Source organism: Monodelphis domestica, chromosome 3 (assembly GCF_027887165.1).
Source record: "Monodelphis domestica isolate mMonDom1 chromosome 3, mMonDom1.pri, whole genome shotgun sequence".
Taxonomy (NCBI): domain Eukaryota; kingdom Metazoa; phylum Chordata; class Mammalia; order Didelphimorphia; family Didelphidae; genus Monodelphis; species Monodelphis domestica.
In genome coordinates, this window is record NC_077229.1 from 75,129,848 (window position 1) to 75,149,731 (window position 19,884).

Genomic DNA, 19,884 nt, shown 5'->3' on the forward strand with positions numbered 1-19,884 from the left:
TTACAGAAAGGAGAAGGACAAGTGGAACCAGAAAGTTCATCAGGATGGTGAGAAGGTGATGTCCCACGAGGGGATGTTCAGCCTGAGAAGAGACAGCCTAGGCAGAAGACAATAGCTATTTTCAAGTGTCTGAACAGTTGCTATGTGGAAGAAGGATCTCACTTCTTCTGCTTGGCCCTAGAAGGCAGAACTTAAGAGGAAGAGACAGAAACCACAGAGGAAGATCTAGGTTCTATGTTGGGAAAACCCCCAAGTGCTTGGAGCTATCCAAACTTGGGGCTGGGTTTCCCATTATTGGAGGACTGAAGAAACCAGAGAAAGGATTTTTGTTGACCCAGAGGTCACTGAAAGCCCTCTTGGTGCTCTGAGAGCTTGTCATTCTATGGATTCCTGAGATCCCTTTTTAGCACCTGATAGTCTAAGATGTACTGACTACAGAGAATGACCATTCCAGCACAGGGAGTTCAGAGAGGACCTCCTCAGTTGCAATCTTACTTCTCCAACATGTAACACTGGATAAATCCCTCCATCTCTTAGGCCTCAGTTTCCTCATTATATGTGTGTATTAGGGGGTTTGGGGGTGGTAGAGAGGCACTGAGACTGACCCTAGTAGACAAAAGTTGAGGGTTTGTTCAGGTAAAGAAGCACAGAAGAAATGCTAGATCTCTAGCTAGAAGGGACTTCAGAGGGCATCTAGTTCATGCCCCTCATTTTGCCAGCTATGGGCTATAGGGAAGGGAAGGGACTGGCATCCTAGAAGCAGAATTGCTCGGTGAGATCTGAACCCAGGTCTTCTGATATGACCAGAAAAGGAGACTGAGGCCATACTGAGGCAGGGGAAAGGGGCTTTAATAACTGCAGGCTAAGGGCTTTGTACCTTCTCTCAGTCACTAAAAGGGTAGGAGAAGGAGGTGAGGAGTATTGAGGTTTAGAGGAAATTATTCTTGTAGCCTGTGCAGGAGAAATTGCAGATCCGGGGACAAGAAAGTAGAGAGATGAGACCTGGGCTCTCCTGCCTCCCCATCTTCCCTTGTCTCCCTGGTACCTAGGGGAGGAGGGGGGGAGGGGGGACAAAACTGCCTGAGCATTTTAATTCCTCAAAGATTAAGCAGATTAGCAGCTTAAAAAAATCCTAACAGGAGAGAAAATAGCCCATCCCTGACAGGCTGGGACCCCTCTTCCTGAAAGCAGCTGCTTCTGCTCTCTCCTAGAAGACAGTCCTGGTTGGGGCTCTGCTTTTTAGAAAGGGATAGAGTTTGGGTCTAGGATGAAAACGGAGAGGGGCATCTCCCAAGTGAGGGAATTCCCTCTACCAAAGCCAACTGCCCCTTTCTCTTCAATTTAGAGTCTCAAGAGTTGCCTAGAGTGATTTGCCCAAGATCTCACATACATAGCCAGTAGGAGAACAGAATTGGAACTCAGATCTCCTTGACCCTGAGGCTAAACCTATATCCACTATGCCAAAATTTTCCCACTTTTAGTGGAAAAGATTTCATTTAGTGAATTTTAAAGTTTGTGAAGTGATTCCCATTCATTAGCTCAGCTGACTCTAACCACCATGGAATTTTAGGTGCCAAAGGCATAATATTATCTTCATTTCATAGAGAAGTCTGAAAATCAAGGAGAACAAGTCATTTGCCTGAAGTCATATAGGGTCAGGGATAGGATAGGAACCCAGTTCTTCTTAATTCCCAAGCCCATCATTCTTTCTACTAAGGGAAATTGCACTGAAGTTTGACTATCCAAAAGGAAGGAAGACTCCTCTTCCTAGTTCAAATTTGGTCTCAGATACTAACTGTATGACCCTGGGCAAGTCACTTACTGTTGGCCTCAGTATCCTCATCTATAAACTGAACTGAAGAAGGAAATGGCAGAACACTCCAGGATTTTTGCCAAGAAGACCCCCAAATGGGGTCAGAAAGAACTAGACATGAATGAAAAATGACTGAACAAATTAACAATCCAAGCCTGTGAGAGCTGCTTAATGGAGGCAGGCACATCAGCTATCTTTTCCTTTGAATAGGAAAAATTCAAGTCCTGAGTCTGGAATCTGGAACCCAATGCAGGCCTCCAAAGGAGGCTAGAGCTCTAATCTCCCTGCTTTGGATACCAATCTGCTTCACCACTGCCCTGTTTTTCAGTTCCTCCCCTTTTCAAAGACTGATCCATTCTTCAAAGGTTGAGTCCTCCAAGAATAATAAAAGTTCATTTCCCAAAGCACTTACCCCATAAGACCCATTTTACAGAAGGAAGAGACCCAACAGTGTCAAGTGACTCAACCAAGATCACACCAGCAAAGAGTATTACCGTGATAAGAGCAATGGAGTTGGAGGCAGGCCACCTCACTCCAACTCTAGCCCTGATACTTATTCTATGAGATTTCTTACAAGTCCCTTCTCGACTCTGGGCATCAGTTTCCTAATCTGTAAAATGGGAGATGAAGTGAGGAAAGGGTTGGACCAGAAACCAGGGGCTTTTATTCTGGGGTCTATAAACTTTTAAAAGCAACTTTCTCAAACACTATTCATAAGCAAAGGATAAACTATGGGAGTGGAAACACCGAGGAAAAGCAACTGCCTGAATATAGCAGTTGAGGGGACATGACAGAGGAGAGACTCTAAATGAACACTCTAATGCAAATATTATCAACATAGCAATGGGTTCAAATCAAGAAAACATGTAATGCCCAGTGGACTTACGCATCGGCTATGGGGGGTGGGGGGGAGGAAAAGAAAATGATCTATGTCTTTAATGAAAAAAAAATGCTTGGAAATGATCAAATAAAATATAAAAAAATTATTAAAAAAAGTAACTTTCTCATAACTCTATTCCAAATACTTTCTTTTCTTTGAAGTCCTATGAAATTTATTTCATGCATTTAAAAACCTTAATCTGAGAAGTCTTCATTAGAATCACAGCCAAAGGGGTCCAGATCACAAAAGAGGGTGAGAAGACCCTGGTCTCAATGTTCTCTTAAGGATCTTGGAAGACCCATAGTTACCTGGGAGTTAGTAATTTAATTTTAACATCCCACTCAGGCACAGTGGGAAATAGCAAAAGATCAACTGAAGCAACGTACATGGTTCTTCTCCAGTCCAAAAGGCAGCAGGGAGCTACAAAGGAGCCCTGGACCAAGAGGCAGAAGACGGGTGTCTGCCCTCATCCACTGACATACTGAGGGATGGATGATCTTGGGTAAATCAGGTCCTCTCTCTGGGCTTCAGTTTTCTTCCCTATAAAGTGAGGGGCTTAGGGACTTGAAAAGCCTTTCCCAGATCTGACATCTCCTTTGAAAACTTCCCCCTAGTTTTGTCATTCACAGTTCTGATGTCCTCAATTCTTATGTTCAGTGTTCTAAGAACCCTCCCAGCTCTGACATTCTGTGTCCAAAGCTCCTTTCTGGTTCTGACATTCCCTGTTCTTAAGAGTCTAAATCAACCACTATCTCCCTATAGAAATCTGGGCAAATCATTTCCCAGTTCAAGGTTCCTGCCTTCCAGTTCAGTTCCTGCCTTCCACTGTACTCCATAGGATTTTGAGTAGGGCCTGCTATGGGTAAAAACAAAACAAAAAACAAAAAAAACACACACCAAACCATTGTGGATCATGATTCCTCTTGTACTCACAGAATGCTGAACCTGGAAGGAAGCCTAACAGGTCTGATTCAATACATCCTGTTTTACAGGTGGGGAAAATGAGGCTCAGAAAAAGGTTGTCTGAGGTTACACAGCAATGCAGATGGCAAGGCCAGAACTAAAACCCAGGTTTCTTGGTTCTGAGGCCAAGACTTTTCACAACTCTCTTTGAAACAAAGGTCTAGCCATCAGGGCCTCAGAGGTGCTAGTGCGTAGGAATGAGTTCAAATTAATGAATTCAAGTTCACTGAGCACAGTTTCCAGTTTTGTTTCACGGCAGCCTTTTTTTTTTGTATGCTTTCTGCTTTGGGGGCTTCCACCCCCTTGCTATTTATAGACCTGCTTTACAACCATCTGCCCACCCACACATCTCTTAGGGGCGGTCCTGGAAGACACCCAGGCCCCCCACTCTGGAATCCCTCCCCCAACGGCCTGGTAGACACAAGCTCTTCCTCTGCTTTGTGGCAGGGGATGGGTTATGGGGCCCCCAGCTGACGTGTCATCTCTCTCTCTCTCCCCTCCTTCTCCCCATCTTTCTCTCTCTCACACACACATCAAAAAACAATGTCTCCGTCATCTTTCCCCTACCTTCTCCTGCTCTGTTCTGCTCTAGAGGATAAAGAAGGAAGGGGAGGGAGTTGGAAGTATCATCTCTACCCCCTGCGTGTCTGTCTTCAAAACCATACTCTTCCCCTCTACCACTTAAATTTTCACATCATTACATAAACTGAAAATTGAGTCCAGAAAAAAAATTCCTCATTTGGCTAGTCAGGAACCTAGCCTTCAAGTCTCAGTGTTGTCACTAACAACAAATGCCGGATTATGTCCACTTTAAAGGTGAGAAGAATGAGGATCAGAGAGGTGACATGATTTGCTGGGAATCCCAAAGTGTCAGAGGCCAACTTCTTCCTGACTCCCAAGTCCAGCCCTCTTTCTACCATCCTAAGTTAAGATTTGCAAAGGCACGGTTGAAGACATCATCTTGTTTTATCAGCCTTCATTTTCTCATCTGCAAAATGGGAATGGTTCTTCTCCTAACTTTGAAATCGTTCTATGGTCCCTTCTAGCTCTCACCATGTTTTTAGTTTATAGGACCATGGGCAAGGAATTCACCTAGCAGCTTTATTTTACTAGCCTGATCCAACAGGTGGAGACAGAGGGGTTTATTAATTCTGGACTTCAATCAGGCTCAAGGACCGGGCAAAGGAAGCAGACTCTTGCTTGGTAGGGTCTGGCCAGTGCCTAGGGCCCCTGGACACCCCTGAAAGGGCTCCAAGCCTATGATCTCCACCACCCATGCCTGTTATGGGCTGATGCCCTGGAACATTTCAGTTTGACAAAACAACTCTGAGAAGAAAACCAAATTACTGAAGCACAAAAAAAAAACAACCAAAAAAACCACCCTGCCTCAAAAATACCACTTGCCTTTCCAGAGGCCAAGTGGAGGTAGTTCTCCTTATAGGTCCTTTTTCTGAGAAGGGAAGAGTGTTATACAGATTTTTTTTAAAGTGTTTGGGGCTAAACTGGATTTAATCTGGGAAATGAGGATAGCGCCCCACTGGATTCTTTTCCCAGCTCTGCTACTGACTTGCTATGTGATTTTGGCCAAGGACCTTTCATGTTCCACCCTTCCCCAGGTCTCAGATTCCTTCTCCATAAAATGGAGATTTTTTTAAAAAAGTAACAATTAAGCATCAATCACATGTAGAGATCTGTGATAAAATATAAAAACAAGGAAGAGAAGGCCTGAGATGCCAAGGTTCTTACAGAAGAAATGAGGCTGGGGGCAGCTGGGTGGCTCAAAGAATGGAGAGCCAGGCCAGGAGATGGGAGGTCCTCGGATCCAATCTGGCTCCAGATGCTTCCTGGCTGTGTGACCCTGAGCAAGTCCCTTAATCTTCATTGCCTAGCTCTTCCCACTCTTTTGCCTTGGAACCAATATACAGTATTAACTCTAAGGTGGGAGGTAAGGGTATAAAAAAAAAGGGGGGGTAGGGGGGGTGCAGTAAATGGTCCAATAAATACTGCACAGTTGTCTCTGCAAAGAGCTTTGTGTTCATTTTTTCTAGGAACCTCGTAATCAGCCTGGGAGGCAAGTGTGCTCCAGGCTTCTTTCTCCTCCTATGGCAGCTAGAGGGCCCAGAGAATAACGAGTGGCTGGGCCTGGAGAAGACCTCAGTTCAGATTCAGCCTAGAAACCCACTCGATAGGTGACGTTGGGCAAACTATTTCGCCTCATTCAGCCTCAGCTTCCTCCTCTATAAAATAAGGATAAAAATAGCACTGACCTCCCAGGGCTTTGTGAAACTCAAATGAGGTAATATTTGTAAAATGTTATCTCAATGCTAGCTGTTATTAGTGTTGGAGCCTGAGGCTCAGAGGAATTCTAGGACTTGCCTCATGTCAAACAGCTGGTAAATGTCCCAGTAAGAGATTCACTATATAACCTAGGAAAAGTCACTCTTGTTCTTCCTTGGCTTCAGTTTTCTCATCTGTAAAATGGGATGAATTCTTTCTACGATCAATCTAGGACCTACAAGGCTTGACTCTCAATCCACCAAGCCACCTAGCTTCCCTCCTCTGTTTGCCTTTTAAAGTCCTCCATAAACTGGCCCCTCCATACCTTTCCAGCCTTACTCAACCTTCCACCTATTCTTCGATCCAGCGCTATGGCCTCCTGGCTTCCTGTCCCATGTATACTTATCTCACCCTCTCTGGCTTTCTCCAAGTTTCAGCAACTGCCTGACTTCCTGCAAGAAGCCTTTCCTGATCCTCCTTTCCCTGTCAATTACCTCCAATTTATCCTGTCTATCTTCCATCTTCTTTGTCCATAGTGTGTTACACTATTAGACTGGGAGCTCCTTGAGGGCAAGGACTATTTTTTGCCTAGCTTTGTGCCCAGACACCTTCACACAGTGACTTAATAAATGCCATTTAGTCAAATGTCAGCTATCGTGCCGCACAGGAGATTATTAACCTCTGATCCTTTACCAGCAGCCCCTGACAACCCACCCCCTGGAAATCCTTGAGTGGTAGCTTGATATAGTGAATAAAGAACTGACTAGGCAGCTCTGCATTCAGATCTTGCCCTACTCCTCCTTTGTAGAATGAAAGAAGGGCCAATTTAAGGGACTCCTGGCCCCCATAACATGACTAAAGGTCAACATTTACATAGCCTTCAAAAGTTTGCCAAATACTTTATTATCTCACTGGAGCTTCCCACCTCCTCTGGGAAGTAGGTGCTATTACTATTATTCCCATTTTATAGTTGAGAAAACGGAGTAAATGAGAGGTAAAGTGACTCGCCAAAGGTCACACCACTCACCAGCAGTAAGGATCCCAGACCAAATTTGACCAGATGCCAGGTCCAGTGCTTTAAGAGAAGTTACGTGAGTTTGCCCAAAGCCACTGGGGAGCACAGGTAGAATATGAACTCTTATCCTCTGATTCCAAGTCTAGTGATCTTTCCATGGCAGCACATTGCCTCTGTTACAGCAGGGAAAACTAAGGATAAGATCAAGGGACTTCCTCCATCATATAGTTAGTAACTGGTGTTGAAATCACTATTACTAATAAGAATGCCTGACATTTATAGTATTTTTAAATTAAAAAACAAACAAACTCATTTTCTATCTTGGTATCAATTCTAAGACAGAAGAGTGTAGGAAGGGCTACATAATAGGGTTAAGTGACTTGCCCAGGGTCACACAGCGGAGGCCAGATTTGAACTACCATCTCCAGTTTTTAAGGATTCCAAAAGGCTTCCTACCATAAATTATCATTTGAAACGAACAACTCTGTGAAATTGATCGTCCTTCATTTTATAGATGGGGAAACTGATAGTACACGTTATTTGCCCATATTCACAGAGCAAAGAATCCTAAAAGCAACCCTAACCCAGATCTCCCCGACTCCTCTGAGCCTGATCCTACCAGGTGGTAGGCCAGTCAGGATGGAGGGAGAGAGGACGAGACGATTAGAAGATCTGGGTGACGTTCGATTTAAAAGGCTGGGAAATGGACGTAAGTAGAGCCCTAACCAAACCAGAGGCCAGTGGCTAGCACCAAACAACCCTCTTGTCTCCTTTTAGACTCTGCTCAGTCAGTCAAGAAACATTTATTAAGCACCTACTTTCTGTGCCAGGCATTCGCCAGGGATGCAAAAAAGACCAAAGACAGTCCCTGCCCTTAAAGAGCTCCTGGTCTAAGGGGAGACAACCAGCAAGGAACTCTGTACAAGCCAGACACACAGAGTAAATAGGAAATATTCAACTCATCAAAGACACTGGAATGGAGAGAAACAGAAAGTGTTCTCTCTCTGGAATGGCAGCCTCTGCCTAGCTCCCACTCCTCATACTTGAAAGCATCCTGGAGTGGGGGAAACTGGGGAAAGACACAGGTTTTGATTTGATCCCAATTCTGCTCCTATTTTTCCCTGAATGACCTCTATTTCCCTCAAATTAAGATTCTTAACCTAGTTCATGAACTTTAAAAAGGGGAGGGGGGTTGGAGGAAGGGATAACTTGTATTTCAAGATGATTGGTTGGCTTTATAATTTTAGGCCTTTGAAAACTGAGAAGGGAGTCAGGTCCATCCATGGGCTCCCAAAGGGTCCAGCACACAGCAATGGTTAAGAATCCCCAGGCTAGAAGATCTCAAAGATCCTTCCCAGCTCCAGGCTCCATACCTGAGACTCTTCCAGAACACAAACTCAACAACCTGTGCCCAACGTTTAACAGGGTCTATAAGAGTCTGACAAAGCTTTTTTTTTTTTTATGGGAGAATTTCTTGAAAAAAGTTTTTCTTCCTGAAACTTTTAAGTCCTCCCAAAGGACGAGGGAGGAGCAGAGGTGAGAAAGTAGCAGGAGGCACTCAGGGGTGAGAAAAAAAAGTCTTGACTGGATGGAAGAGAGTTGAAATAACTGAAGAAAATAAAGTTCTCCAACGAGAAGGTGACTTTCAAATCCCTGCCTTCTTTTCCCTTGCCTCCCTGGGGGTCAGGGGCTGGTGGAAGCTGTTCCCACTTGTCCTCATTCCTGCCTTTCCAACAAGGGGGAGAAGCGAAGGAGCCTGCTTCTACCTAGGGCTAGGGAAAAGGGACAGTGAGCAGGGAGGGCCCCAGGGCCTTCTCATTCCAGATCCAGGGAAGGGGAGAGGCAGGACAATCCGGTCCTTGGGCCCTTTAAACAGCCCCCTAAGACTGCTTACCATGCTGAAGTCTAGCAAGTCACTGAGTTCTTTGTCTGTCCCGACTGCAGCCATCCTCTGCTGCTGATTCATACTCCCACAGACTCAACAGCGGCAGCAGCTCCGGAGGGCCTGGAGACACTGTGGGGGAGGGGAGGGGGAGGGATGGAGGAGACACACACATGTGTTGGGTGGGAGAGAAATGGGGGGGGGAAGGTGCACAAACAAGAAGGGGAGGCAGACAGACAGATTGGGTACAAGAGAGAGAATGACACGCACAGAGAGAGAGATGGGAATCAAGGACAAGGGGGGGACAGGGGAGCAGCACACGCAGAAGTGACAGGGGAGGGAGAGACATAGAGCCACAGAGAGGGGGTGAAAGATAGCACCCCAGAGAGAGAAGAGAGACCCGGGGGAAGAGGGGCTCACAGAGAAGGGAGGAAAGGCACAGCCAGAGATAAGGCAGGAGAAATTCACAGGAGAGACAGACCCACAGAGTAGGGGGGGAAGAGAAAGAAAGGGGTAGAAAGTCACCCATAGGAAAAAAGAGGGGTGTGGGGGTGGGGAGGTTGGCAGAGAAAAGGGCAGGAGAAGACAGACCCAAAGAGAAGAGGGTAGAGACACCCACAGATAATGGGGGGGGTAAGCGAGACAAATATCCACAGAGAAGGGAGAGACCCACGGATAAGAGGAAAGAGACACAGAAATGGGAGAGGTGGGGGGGCAAAAGAGGGAAGGGAGGGGAAGAGAGAGCAGAGAGCTTTTAATGAAGAACGCTGAACTCTGCAGGGTGGGGGCGTAGACGGATGAATGTTTTGTAAACGTTAAAAACCCAGGCAAATCCTTCCCATCTCAAAGGGGCCCCTGGCCGGCTGGGGGCCAGTGCACATGGCGCCCCGGGCGCTGAACAAGTTCCCCATTCAGGTTCACACTCGGATGTTTGTTTTGGGGGCTGCCAGCCTCCCAGCTCTGCTGGGTGTAAAGGGTAGTGGTGGGGGAGACGACCAACCAATGAGAAAAGGAGGAGAGGGAGGGAAAATATGGGCCACTCAACATCCAGGGTGGAGGGCCAGTTATCGCCTTTGGGGGATCTTAAAGGGCCAGCCGGGCCCTTCCCCCTCTTAAAGGGCCAGCCCATCAGGCACTGAACAATGCAGGAACACTCAACCACCACTAAATTAATTCCCCAAACTCTCAGGAGCAGAGGGATCCAAGTATAAAAATAAGAACTGTAGCTGTGGGCTTCCCTTCCGGAAATGGGAAGCAGAATTATTGGGGAGGAGGTGGGGGACAAACTAAAACTGTTTCCCATTCCAGGGTCCCTCTAGTAGACCCTGGGGTGGAGGGGGACGGGACCGGGACGCGCACTGTGGAACTCTCTTTGCCCCTATAGCTTAGGCTCAGAGGTGGGGGGTGGGGTAGAAATAGCAATTTCTCTCCCTTCTCGGAGCGGCCCCCAGCGCCAGATGTCAGGACGCATTTCAATGAACTGCACAACACACAAGCGCGCGCACGCACACACATACACACACCCCGAAAAAAAAGTTAAAAAAAAAAAAATCAAACGAGTAAAACTCGGCTCCTCCCCTTCTCTTCGGTGGGGGAGGGGAAAGGGTACACGAGGATTTAAAGTGGGCCTAGAGAAGAACCTAGCATACAGCCAGTGCTTAAAAAATATTAGTTAAGTCAAATATTGCCGCCCCCCCCCCACAACAAAAGCCAATAAAGGCTTTTATTTAAGGTAACTTGGGAAATAATTGCTCCCCTACCCCGGCAAGCAGGCAATCCATGACTCTCCCCAAGGGTCCCCCGGGGGCGGATACCCGCTCAAAAACAAGAAAGGGAGGGAGAAGGGGGGCGTGGTGTGGGGGAGAACCATCCACCTGATTCTACAGCTTAGGGGAAAGAAAATGGGGGGGAGGTAAGGGCCACGGCCCCTAAACGAGATACTCCCCCAAGGAAAAAAATGACCAGAAATGTCTTTTTAATTTAAAGCGGGGGGAGGGGGGGGCGCCCCGGTTGGGAAAGGTAAAGAAGTACCTGGCCTTTTCCACTAAGTCCAGAAAAAGCCCTAACTTCATGAATGAGAATAATAACTTTTCTCTCCCCAACCCCCTCTCAAAGGCTAACTTGGAAAAGCTCAAGGAAAAGGGGGGCGTCTGGGGGATGGAACTGGCTGGGGGTGGGTAGAGAACAAGTGAAATCGATAAGCTCAGACTGCAGCTGCCCGTCTTCCCCCCACCCCCCCACCCCCCGGACCGTGGGCCAAGGCACGGGGAGCCCGGGCGGTGGGGATCCCTTTGAAGCCCACGGAGCGGCCGGGGCGTGTTATGCCTCAATCTGAAATCATTCACAGCAGTTTTGCCGCCGCATGCCAGCGGAGAAAGCCTTTCCCCGAGTTAACGCGGAGCAGATGTTCCACCGTACCCCTCCCCACCCCCTCTCCCCCCTCCCTGCTCACCCCCCCACTCCATGTACTTCAACCTGAGACACCAGTTCGGAGAGGCACCTTCTTGCCTTCAGACAAAAGGGCTTCCCCACCCCCCCTACCCCGGCCTGTTCCCAAACTCTGGGCCGGGGCCTGCAAATGCCAGCTCTTGGATTCTGCACCCCCCCCCCCCCGCCCCACTTACACACTCACTCCACCAGGGGCAGGCCCGCTTAGGGGCTCTAGGGGAAGGGGATGGATGGGGGGGGGAACACGAGCCCCAGCCAAGCCAAGCAAACTTTGAAGAACAGACCAAGTTGGAGCGTCCCCCCCCCCATCCCAGTCTCCTAAAGTTCAGCAAACTGTACGCACATTAGGAACGAAAGAAGACCATGGGGGAAAGGGGGAAGGGGATCGGTCTTCCAGTGTACTCCGTACTCTTTCCCTCCTCACCTTTAAAAAAGGGGGGGGACCCGGCCTCTCCCTCCGGGCCCTTTAAACTTGGCTAGCAGAACAATGAGTCCCCTCCAGCTGCCGCCTCCACCCCTCCCCCCAACCAGTGCCCCAAAGCTAGTCCCCAGGAAGCCACGGGGGCCAGACAGCGAGACTGGCCGAGAGAAGGGGGGGAGCGCTCTGCCCCATAACCCCCCCTTCCCAAAGCACCGTGCGTCCTCCAAACTTCCTCCCCTGGAAAAAGAACTGAGCCTAACTTTGTCGCGGCTCCGGCCCGGGGTGCCGACACAAAGCCCTTGGGAGAGGGGGGGGGGGCAGGAAGCCCCTGGCGCGGCGCAGCGCGCCCCCACCCCACCTCCAGCCGGTCTTCCCCCACCCCCCCACTAGCCGGCGCAGGCTGTTTACCTTCTTGATAAGAAATCGCATCCGTCGGGCGGGAAGCTGCGAGCCAGGGTCGCGAGGGTCGGGGGCATGAAACAGTAGCGGAGGCGGCGGCGGCGGCGGTAGCGGCGTCCCCCCAACACCGCCCGCCCGCCGGGTCCTTGCACCAGCCCGGCTCCTCTGGCCCGGAGGCGGCGTGGACAAAAGCGGCGGGGTCTGGCCGGGCGGGCTTCCCCAAGCCCCCCGCCGCCGCCCCGCGGCCCCGCGGGCGGCTGCTTCCCGACGGCTCGCGCGTGGGCGCCTCGTCCCCTTCTCTGTCCCCCTTCCCCCCCCAGCCCCTCGGCCGCCCCCTTGCTCCGTAGCTCGCGGGCGCCCTGGGCCCCCGCGAGGCAGCGGCGCGCGGGGCTCCCGGGCCGCGTTCCAAGCGCCGCTACAATGTATCCGCCCTGGCCGCCGCCGCTGCCGCCGGCGCGCGCTCACATCCGAGCCCTCCGGAACCCCGGGGCTCCGCTACAATTGTAACCACTTCATCTTCCTGCGGCAGGAGACATGTTCCAACCCTTCCCCCCCCCCACCCCCCAGCCGCCCCCACCTCCACCTCTCCTCCCAGTCTCCGTCCCCTCCCCCTTCCACATTGTCACCGCTCCGCCTCGGATCCCCCGCCCCTCCCACCCCCTTCGTATCCTTCCGCCGTCGCTGTCCAGCGGCCCCGCGAGCGGGCAGGCTGGCGGCCAGCGGAGAGACCGGGCTCCGCGGTAGACGGCCCTGGGGCCCTTGGAGGGCGCGAACTCCGAGTGCAGTACAACCGCTTTTCCATAATAGTTGAGAAGAGAGGGGGAATTCTGCAAACAGAAAGAGTTCCCCTCCCCCTAAAGAAAAAACCCACAAGTGATTTTTAGAAGACACCCTACCCCTCTCTTTTGGGCTTCTTTAAAAACTCCTTGTTTCTGTTATTCGGGTGGTTTTTCGGCCCTCCGTTTCTGTCCCCGTTCCTGCCATGAGCTCCCTGAAAGGGGGAGAGGGTATCGAGATGATGACCGGAAAAGGCCAGGGAGACTATGTGGGGACCGGGAGGGAGAGAGGAGAGCGAGGCCGGGGTGGGGGGGGGGGGGCAGTGCGGAAAGTGGACTATGTTTCTTAGCGGAGGAGCACGTGTGTGTCTAGATTTAGCTAGAGGGAGGGAGAGAGGAAGAAGGAGGCATGACGACACAGGGAGGACCAGGAGATGGAATGATAAGCCCGCAGGGCATCATCCAACGAGAGGGTGCGCCGACCGCGATTGGCAGGTGGATTGACTAGTCCTACGCAGGGTCCCGCCTCCTTTCCTCTTTTCTCCCCTCCCCTATTCTCCTCTCCACTCCTCTCCCCTCCCCTGGCCCGGCCCATCCGGGCTCCGCCCTCCTGCTCTGCCCAGCGCCCACTGTGGAGGCCGGACTTTCTGAAGCGAGAGGCCGCGAGAAGCGTTAGGGGGTGGGTTAGTGGGTTGGTTTTTTTTTTTGTTGTTTGTTTCTGCTTTTGGGTTCTCGTCTCCCTCCCGCAAGTAGTCTCCAGAGCCGCCTGCTTTATGTTGGTCAGGGTTTTGCATGGAGGAGGGGGCGGGTTTGGGGCTCATTTGCAAAGTGTCCCTGGAGGGAAGAGGAGCCATTTGCCTGGGGAGAGGGAGTAAGAAGACCAGCCGGGAGGAAGGGAATGAACCCCGAAGAACCGCTTTACACTTTTCTGTTTGTCTCTCTGGGGACTCACCAAGTCCTGGGAAGGAGCTGGAGCCATTGGACAGATGAGCAGACCGAGGCCCAGGGGCTGGAGGTCACAGGTCACTAAGAGAGTTAGTGACCGAGTTAGAAGGACTCAGGTGTCCTGCCCTCCACTCCAGGGCTTCTTCCAAGGCATTACCTCTCCCTGTGTGATCCTGTAACTGCGTCTCAGTTTGTTAATTGAATTTTGTCTGAATCGAAAGTGGGGATTGGCCTCCTGTGGAGTTGCCAGTATCCTGGAATTAGAACTTAAGAGCAGGAAAAATAATCGGGCACATTTCTATAGCACTTTAAGGTTTACAAAGGTTTTCCACAACAATGAGCCCGGATGAAGGTGTGCAGGTGGGCCCCATTTTCAAAGGACTTTAGGATACAAAATGTTGGAACTGGATGGAATCTTAGCACAGTGCCTAGCACTTCCATTGTGCTTGTTGAATGAATTACAGAAGATTCAAAGTAGAATGTCAGATCTAGGAGAGACCTTGTAACATAAACTGCCAAGGCCAGAAGAGGCCTTAGAACTGAAAGTTTGGACTGTTAGAATAGAAAATGTTAAAGCTGGAAGGTTCCAAAGTGATAATTTAGGAGGGCCTCTTCATTTTAAAAGATGTGGAAACTGAGGACCAGAGAGGGAAAGAAACTTGCCTCTGTGGCCCTACAAGGTGGTGATCCTGCTTACTTTACTAGTGTTGTCAAGATTGGATGAGATAATATACAAGGTTCTTCACATCTCTGACATTGTCTGTACTGATATTAAAAACCCTTTCAGCTCTGACAGTCTGTGTAAAGGCCCTCCCAATTCTCACATTCTATGTCCTAAAGGCCTAGCCAGCTCTGACATTCTCTGTTCTAAGCTCCCTCCCAGCTCTGACATTCCCTGTTCTAAGCTCTCTCCCAGCTCTGACATTCCCTGTTCTAAGCTCTCTCCCAGCCCTGACATCCTCTGTTCTAAGGTCCTCCCAGCTCTGACATTCTCTGTTCTAAGCTCCCTCCCAGCTCTGACATTCTCTGTTCTAAGCTCCCTCCCAGCTCTGACATTCCCTGTTCTAAGCTCCCTCCCAGCTCTGACATTCCCTGTTCTAAGCTCTCTCCCAGCTCTGACATTCTCTAAGGGTTCTTCCAGCTCTGACATAGTTTTCCAAGGACACTCACAGCCCTGATAGGGCAGTCCCAGCTTTGACCTTCTATGTATTAAATTTTAATATTTTCTTAATATATGTGAACCCATTTAGTAAGCCACAAAGTCTTAGAAATGTCTGGAAAAATCAACAGATCTCTGACATTTCCTTTAGGTGGGTGACCTGTAGTGAACTTTCCAGAGGGCATAAACAAGGAGTAGAAAGTGGAATGGGGATGGATGGCTTGTCATCTCCATGGCAGGAACTCTAGAATCTATAAGATCATAAATCTGTTTCCATATTTGAATATAAAATCCTAAATTAATGTAATTTATTATTATCATCATTATTAGCCTCCTTCTACCTCTGGGAACTGGAAGGTTTAATAGTTTGTCTCTGGAGACTCTACTGGAGATGCTAAGAAAAATAAATTTCATGCAGACAACTAACGCCCTATTGGGGAGGGAAAAAAAGCCCAACAACAAAGTAGACTTGGCTGTCTATCTGCCTTGAATCAACAAGCAGACCTTTAGGGGCTAGGAATCAGCTCTCCTTTTTGGACAGAGATGATACCCCAGAAGAGCCTGCCTTGTAGAAGAGAGAACCTGCAACAGATGGGAGCTTGAATCTGGGCTTTTTCACTAACCCAACTTCATCAAGTTCTCTTCCTCCCCCCTCCTCCCCACCAGGTTTTGCCCTCTGGAAAATTCAGTTCCATTCAGCAGACATTTATAATGTATATGAAATATATACTATGTGTGAAACAGTGGTAGATGTCATTGCTTGGTATATATACAAAGCTGAAAAAGGAAAGGGTCCTTATCCTGTAGGAGCTTATATTCTATCAGAATGGAGGTTAGGGGCAGAGAAGAGCTTGTAACAGGTGTGATAGGAGGGAAATGAATGGGGAGAGGGCACCGACAATAGGAGGAAATGGGAAGCAAGGTGAACAACAAGATTTCAAGAAGGAAGTAGGTGGCATCTAACATTGGACTAGTATTCTCAAATATGCCTTCAAATTCTGAAATGCTGGGATAACTGTGACCCTCAGGAGGCCATGGGCTCAGAACTGTGTCCCTTAACAGTGTGGGTAGGCTGCTCCTAAGCCATCTACAATCTCAGCCAGTAATCCTCTCTTTGCTATGAGTATATACAATATTCCATCCCCCAATACCATGCCTTTGCACTGACTACTGTTTTCCTCTTTCCTTGGCTCTGCCTCTTGCTTTCATTGGCTTCCTTCAAGCCTCAAGCTAAATCCCACCAGGCAGGAAGCCTTTCCTTGGTCATCGCCCTCTCCCTACCTCAGCTCTTTAGTCTTCTCCTTCCACATTACATATATATATATATATATATAATTATAATAATAATTATTATTATTACCCTGCTGTCGCCCACCCCCACCCCCACTGCTAAGATGCCAAGTAGGTTACATTTTACTCTTCTCCAGGGTTCTCTGGTACCTTCACAGGGATGGGGTTGGGGGATGAGTTGTCTAGGCTCTGAGCAAATAAATGGTTCTAGCCTCCATTGATGTTGTTCCCTCAATTGTAGAAGGGCACAGGAGCTTTTGCAATGTAATATTTACTGTGAAAGGCATAATCACAAATATACAAAATTATCCCCCCAACACAGAGGAGGCATAATCTGTCCTCTTCCTCCTTGTACCCCTATCAGTCTCTGGAGAGAAAAAGGGACTTAGGGTCTTAGCTTAACGTAGTTGCCATAGAGCACAGTCCCAATTCCAAATCCAAAAATCCTCTTGGAGCTCAAGTCTGAGGCAGGATGGCTTCTCAGGGCTCCTATCATGAGTTAGCTGGTTGTATCACTCCACCTGAAGTCCTGGTTCCAAGGTCATCATGGTTCAAACTCCTGGTCCTATGAGGATCAACTCCAGTACCTGAAAGTGAGGGGGGACAAGCAAAGGTAGAGCAGAAAGAAACACCCCCAGACTCATTTCTGAGAGATTAGGATGGAAGAGAGGGCACAAGGGAAGGAAATCCTTCCCCTTTCTCCAGTTCAGTTTATGACATCCTAGCTGTGAATGAACTCTGATCTTCACCCTCTGGATGAAACATGTTAGAGCAGTAAAAAGAATGTCCAAAAAGGGCAGCTGAAAAAAAAAAAAAACATTCTTGGGCTCAGTCTCACCAGTTTTAAAAATTAAGGCAGTCAATCAAAGGATTTGACTACCCAAATACTCTTGGTAGGGGACAGAACCCTCCAGGCATGATAGACCATCTGAACATGCTCCAAAAGACCCTCAAGAGAGTCTCTATGTTACATAAACTGGGCATTTCCAGATCTGTCCTGGTGATGTATATCTACAATATATCTAATTATTCACCTGTATAGGCTCCATTAGAATGTAAACTTAAGGACAGGAATTGAGGAGGGTTTTTATGGGAATTTTGGTCTTTCTTTGAATACCTTCCACTTAATTAGCCCAATACCTAGTACTCCTGATGATTACTCTTTTTTTTTTTAACCCTTACCTTCTGTCTTAGAATCAATACTGTGTATTGGTTCTAAGGCAGAAGAGTGGTAAAGGCTAGGCAATGGGGGTTAAGTGACTTGACCAGGGTCATACAACTACAAAATATCCGAGACCAGATCTAATAATACATTAATTTTTTTTAATCTTTCCTTCCATTTTCTTTTTTTAATTTTATTTATTTTAAAAAATATCTCCCCATGGTTACATGATTGATGTTCTCTCTTGCCTTCCATTTTTGAATCAATATCATGTATTAATTTCAAGGCAGAAGAATAATAAGGGCCAGCAATCAAGATTAAGTGACTTTCCCAGGGTCACACAGCCAGGAAGTGTCTGAGGCCAAATTTGAACTCAGGACTTCCGGTCTCTGGTCCTGGCTCTCCATCCACTGGGTCACCCAGCTGCCCCCTCTGATTATTATTCCTAATAAATACTTGTGGACTGACTGATTTATGAAGTCAGTCTCAGAGTTTTTCAGTCTGGACCTGATTGGTGTTCAGTCTGTGACAAAGTTCCAAGCTTCTCTGGAGCCAGGGCTCAGTCCCTCAGGTCCTGGCCCACTGCTATCCCTGATCTCTGTTCCTTGGGGAAGTAGGGGGCCTGCATCGTATCTTTGGAGCAGCTGATGACCCGTCTGGCACTAGGATCAGTCACCGTTCTCCTTTGAAGTCACACTACACTTCAGCCACTTGGGTCTGTCCTAGGCACTGAGCCTCATTTGGCCATTGGCTAGGGGAGGGGAGAGCAGGAAAGGGTGGCCATCAGAACTGATTCCCATTTGTAAAAGGGAGGAAGCCACTTCCAGTTATATCCTACTTCCACTCCCCATGTAATAGGATCTCCTGAGCATGAGCTCAGCTTTTCCAAGCCTTCCCCAGCCCACTGCTACCCTTTAACCTCATCCCCGATCCTCACAAGAGAAATAGAATGGATTAGACTTTGGGACTAAAGATACTGAGTCCAGAGATTTATTGGCCAGGATCTATCTCAGGCTGGCAACATCTCCTAGTCTGAGCCCCTTTTCTGGGACCCTAGACCTGAAGAAAAGGAGGTCGCACAAAGAGTTAATGGCAGAGGTGGGATTAGAACCAGATCTCCCTGTGAGAGGGAGGGCTCTTCTAGCTATACCAAACTGAGTCTCTCTCAACATTTTCTCTGACTGTCTATACCATTCTACCCGGTTTCTACTCTGCATCTTCCTGTTGCCATTCAGCTGTGACCAACTCCTAGTGATCCCATTTGGAGTTTTCTTGGCAAAGATACTGGAGTGGTTTACCATTTCCTCTGCCAACTCATTTTACAGATGAGGAAACTGAGACAAACAAGGTTAAGTGATTTGCCCAGGGTCATGCAGCTAGACTAGATTTGAATTCACTAAAATGACTCCAAGCCAGACATTCTATCCTCTGTGTTACCTAGCTACACCTACCCATCTCTGCCTAAACCGCATGTGATGGGTCTGTCTATCCCTGGCGATCTCTTTCTAAAACTAGCAGCCTCTACCTCTATCACGCTGCTTGTGTCAAGCCTACTGCCTTTCTCCATAGCACACTCCCCCTGCCTACACCATAGTGCCTTTCTCAGGCATTTTGTCTCTGTCTACACCACTCTATCCCTGTCTATACCTTTACCTCTGCCTATATGATGCAGCCTTTTCGAGAACCACACTGCTTCTAGCTCTCCCATCCTGCCTTTCTCTACCCTACTTCCTCCCTCTATATCAGGCAGTCTATACCTCTGTCTCTAACCCTGTCTCTGTCTACACCAGTGGTTCAAAACTCAAAATAGAGACTATTAATTCATTATTTCATATTTTCATAATTCATTATTTCATTATTTAGAATTTTCAGAATTCTGATTCAGAATTCAGAATTCATTCATTCATATTAATAAGGATCCCTGCAAGTGGCATGTTGACTTAGTTTTATATAACATCATCTATTTTATTGTATTTTTACTTATTTTGCTGAATATCACCTAATTATATTTAAATCACATGCCTTATGTTCGACACCTCCATTCTACATTATTCTGCCTGTCTATACCATACTTGGGAGTGGCTAGCTGGCTAGTGAATAGAATGCTGGACCTTGCGTCAGGAAGAATCATTTTCATGAGTTCAACTATGTAAGGGAGAAAATGAAGGAAAGCAAAACTTTGCAAAAACAGGACTGTGCAAAAGTAAAAGACAAGGGTTTGCAAGAGGGTCTGGTCACACACACAGAACTAAAAGAGCTGTTCCAGAATCTATAACCTCAGACACTTAGTAGTTGTGTGACCCTGAGCAAGTCACTTACCCCTGATTGCCTCAGTTTACTCATTTGTAAAATGAGCTGGAGAAGGAAATGGCAGGGCATTTAGGTAGCACAATGGATAGAGTGCCAAGCCTGAAATTCATTTCCTAGCTATGTGATCGTAGGCAAGTCACTTAA

General features: G+C 48.1%; 1 protein-coding gene across 6 annotated transcripts in view; it reads right to left on the bottom strand.

Annotated features, from left to right (window-relative positions):
- The window catches only part of TCF3 (transcription factor 3), a 107,390-nt gene extending 94,180 nt beyond the window's left edge, over nt 1–13,210 (bottom strand). For 3 of the 6 annotated variants that reach the window (XM_056822185.1, XM_056822187.1, XM_056822186.1), the window contains exons 1-2: nt 12,108–12,648; nt 8,843–8,962 (exon numbers count right to left, since the gene is read on the bottom strand). In XM_056822185.1, coding sequence (XP_056678163.1) covers nt 8,843–8,914 — 72 coding nt within the window. In that variant the 5' untranslated portion in view covers nt 8,915–8,962; nt 12,108–12,648. Of the gene's footprint in view, nt 1–8,842; nt 8,963–12,107; nt 12,649–12,994 lie in introns of those variants that run through there. The other 3 variants (XM_056822184.1, XM_056822188.1, XM_056822183.1) reach the window with 3 other exon arrangements.
- Nucleotides 13,211–19,884: the final 6,674 nt, after the last annotated feature.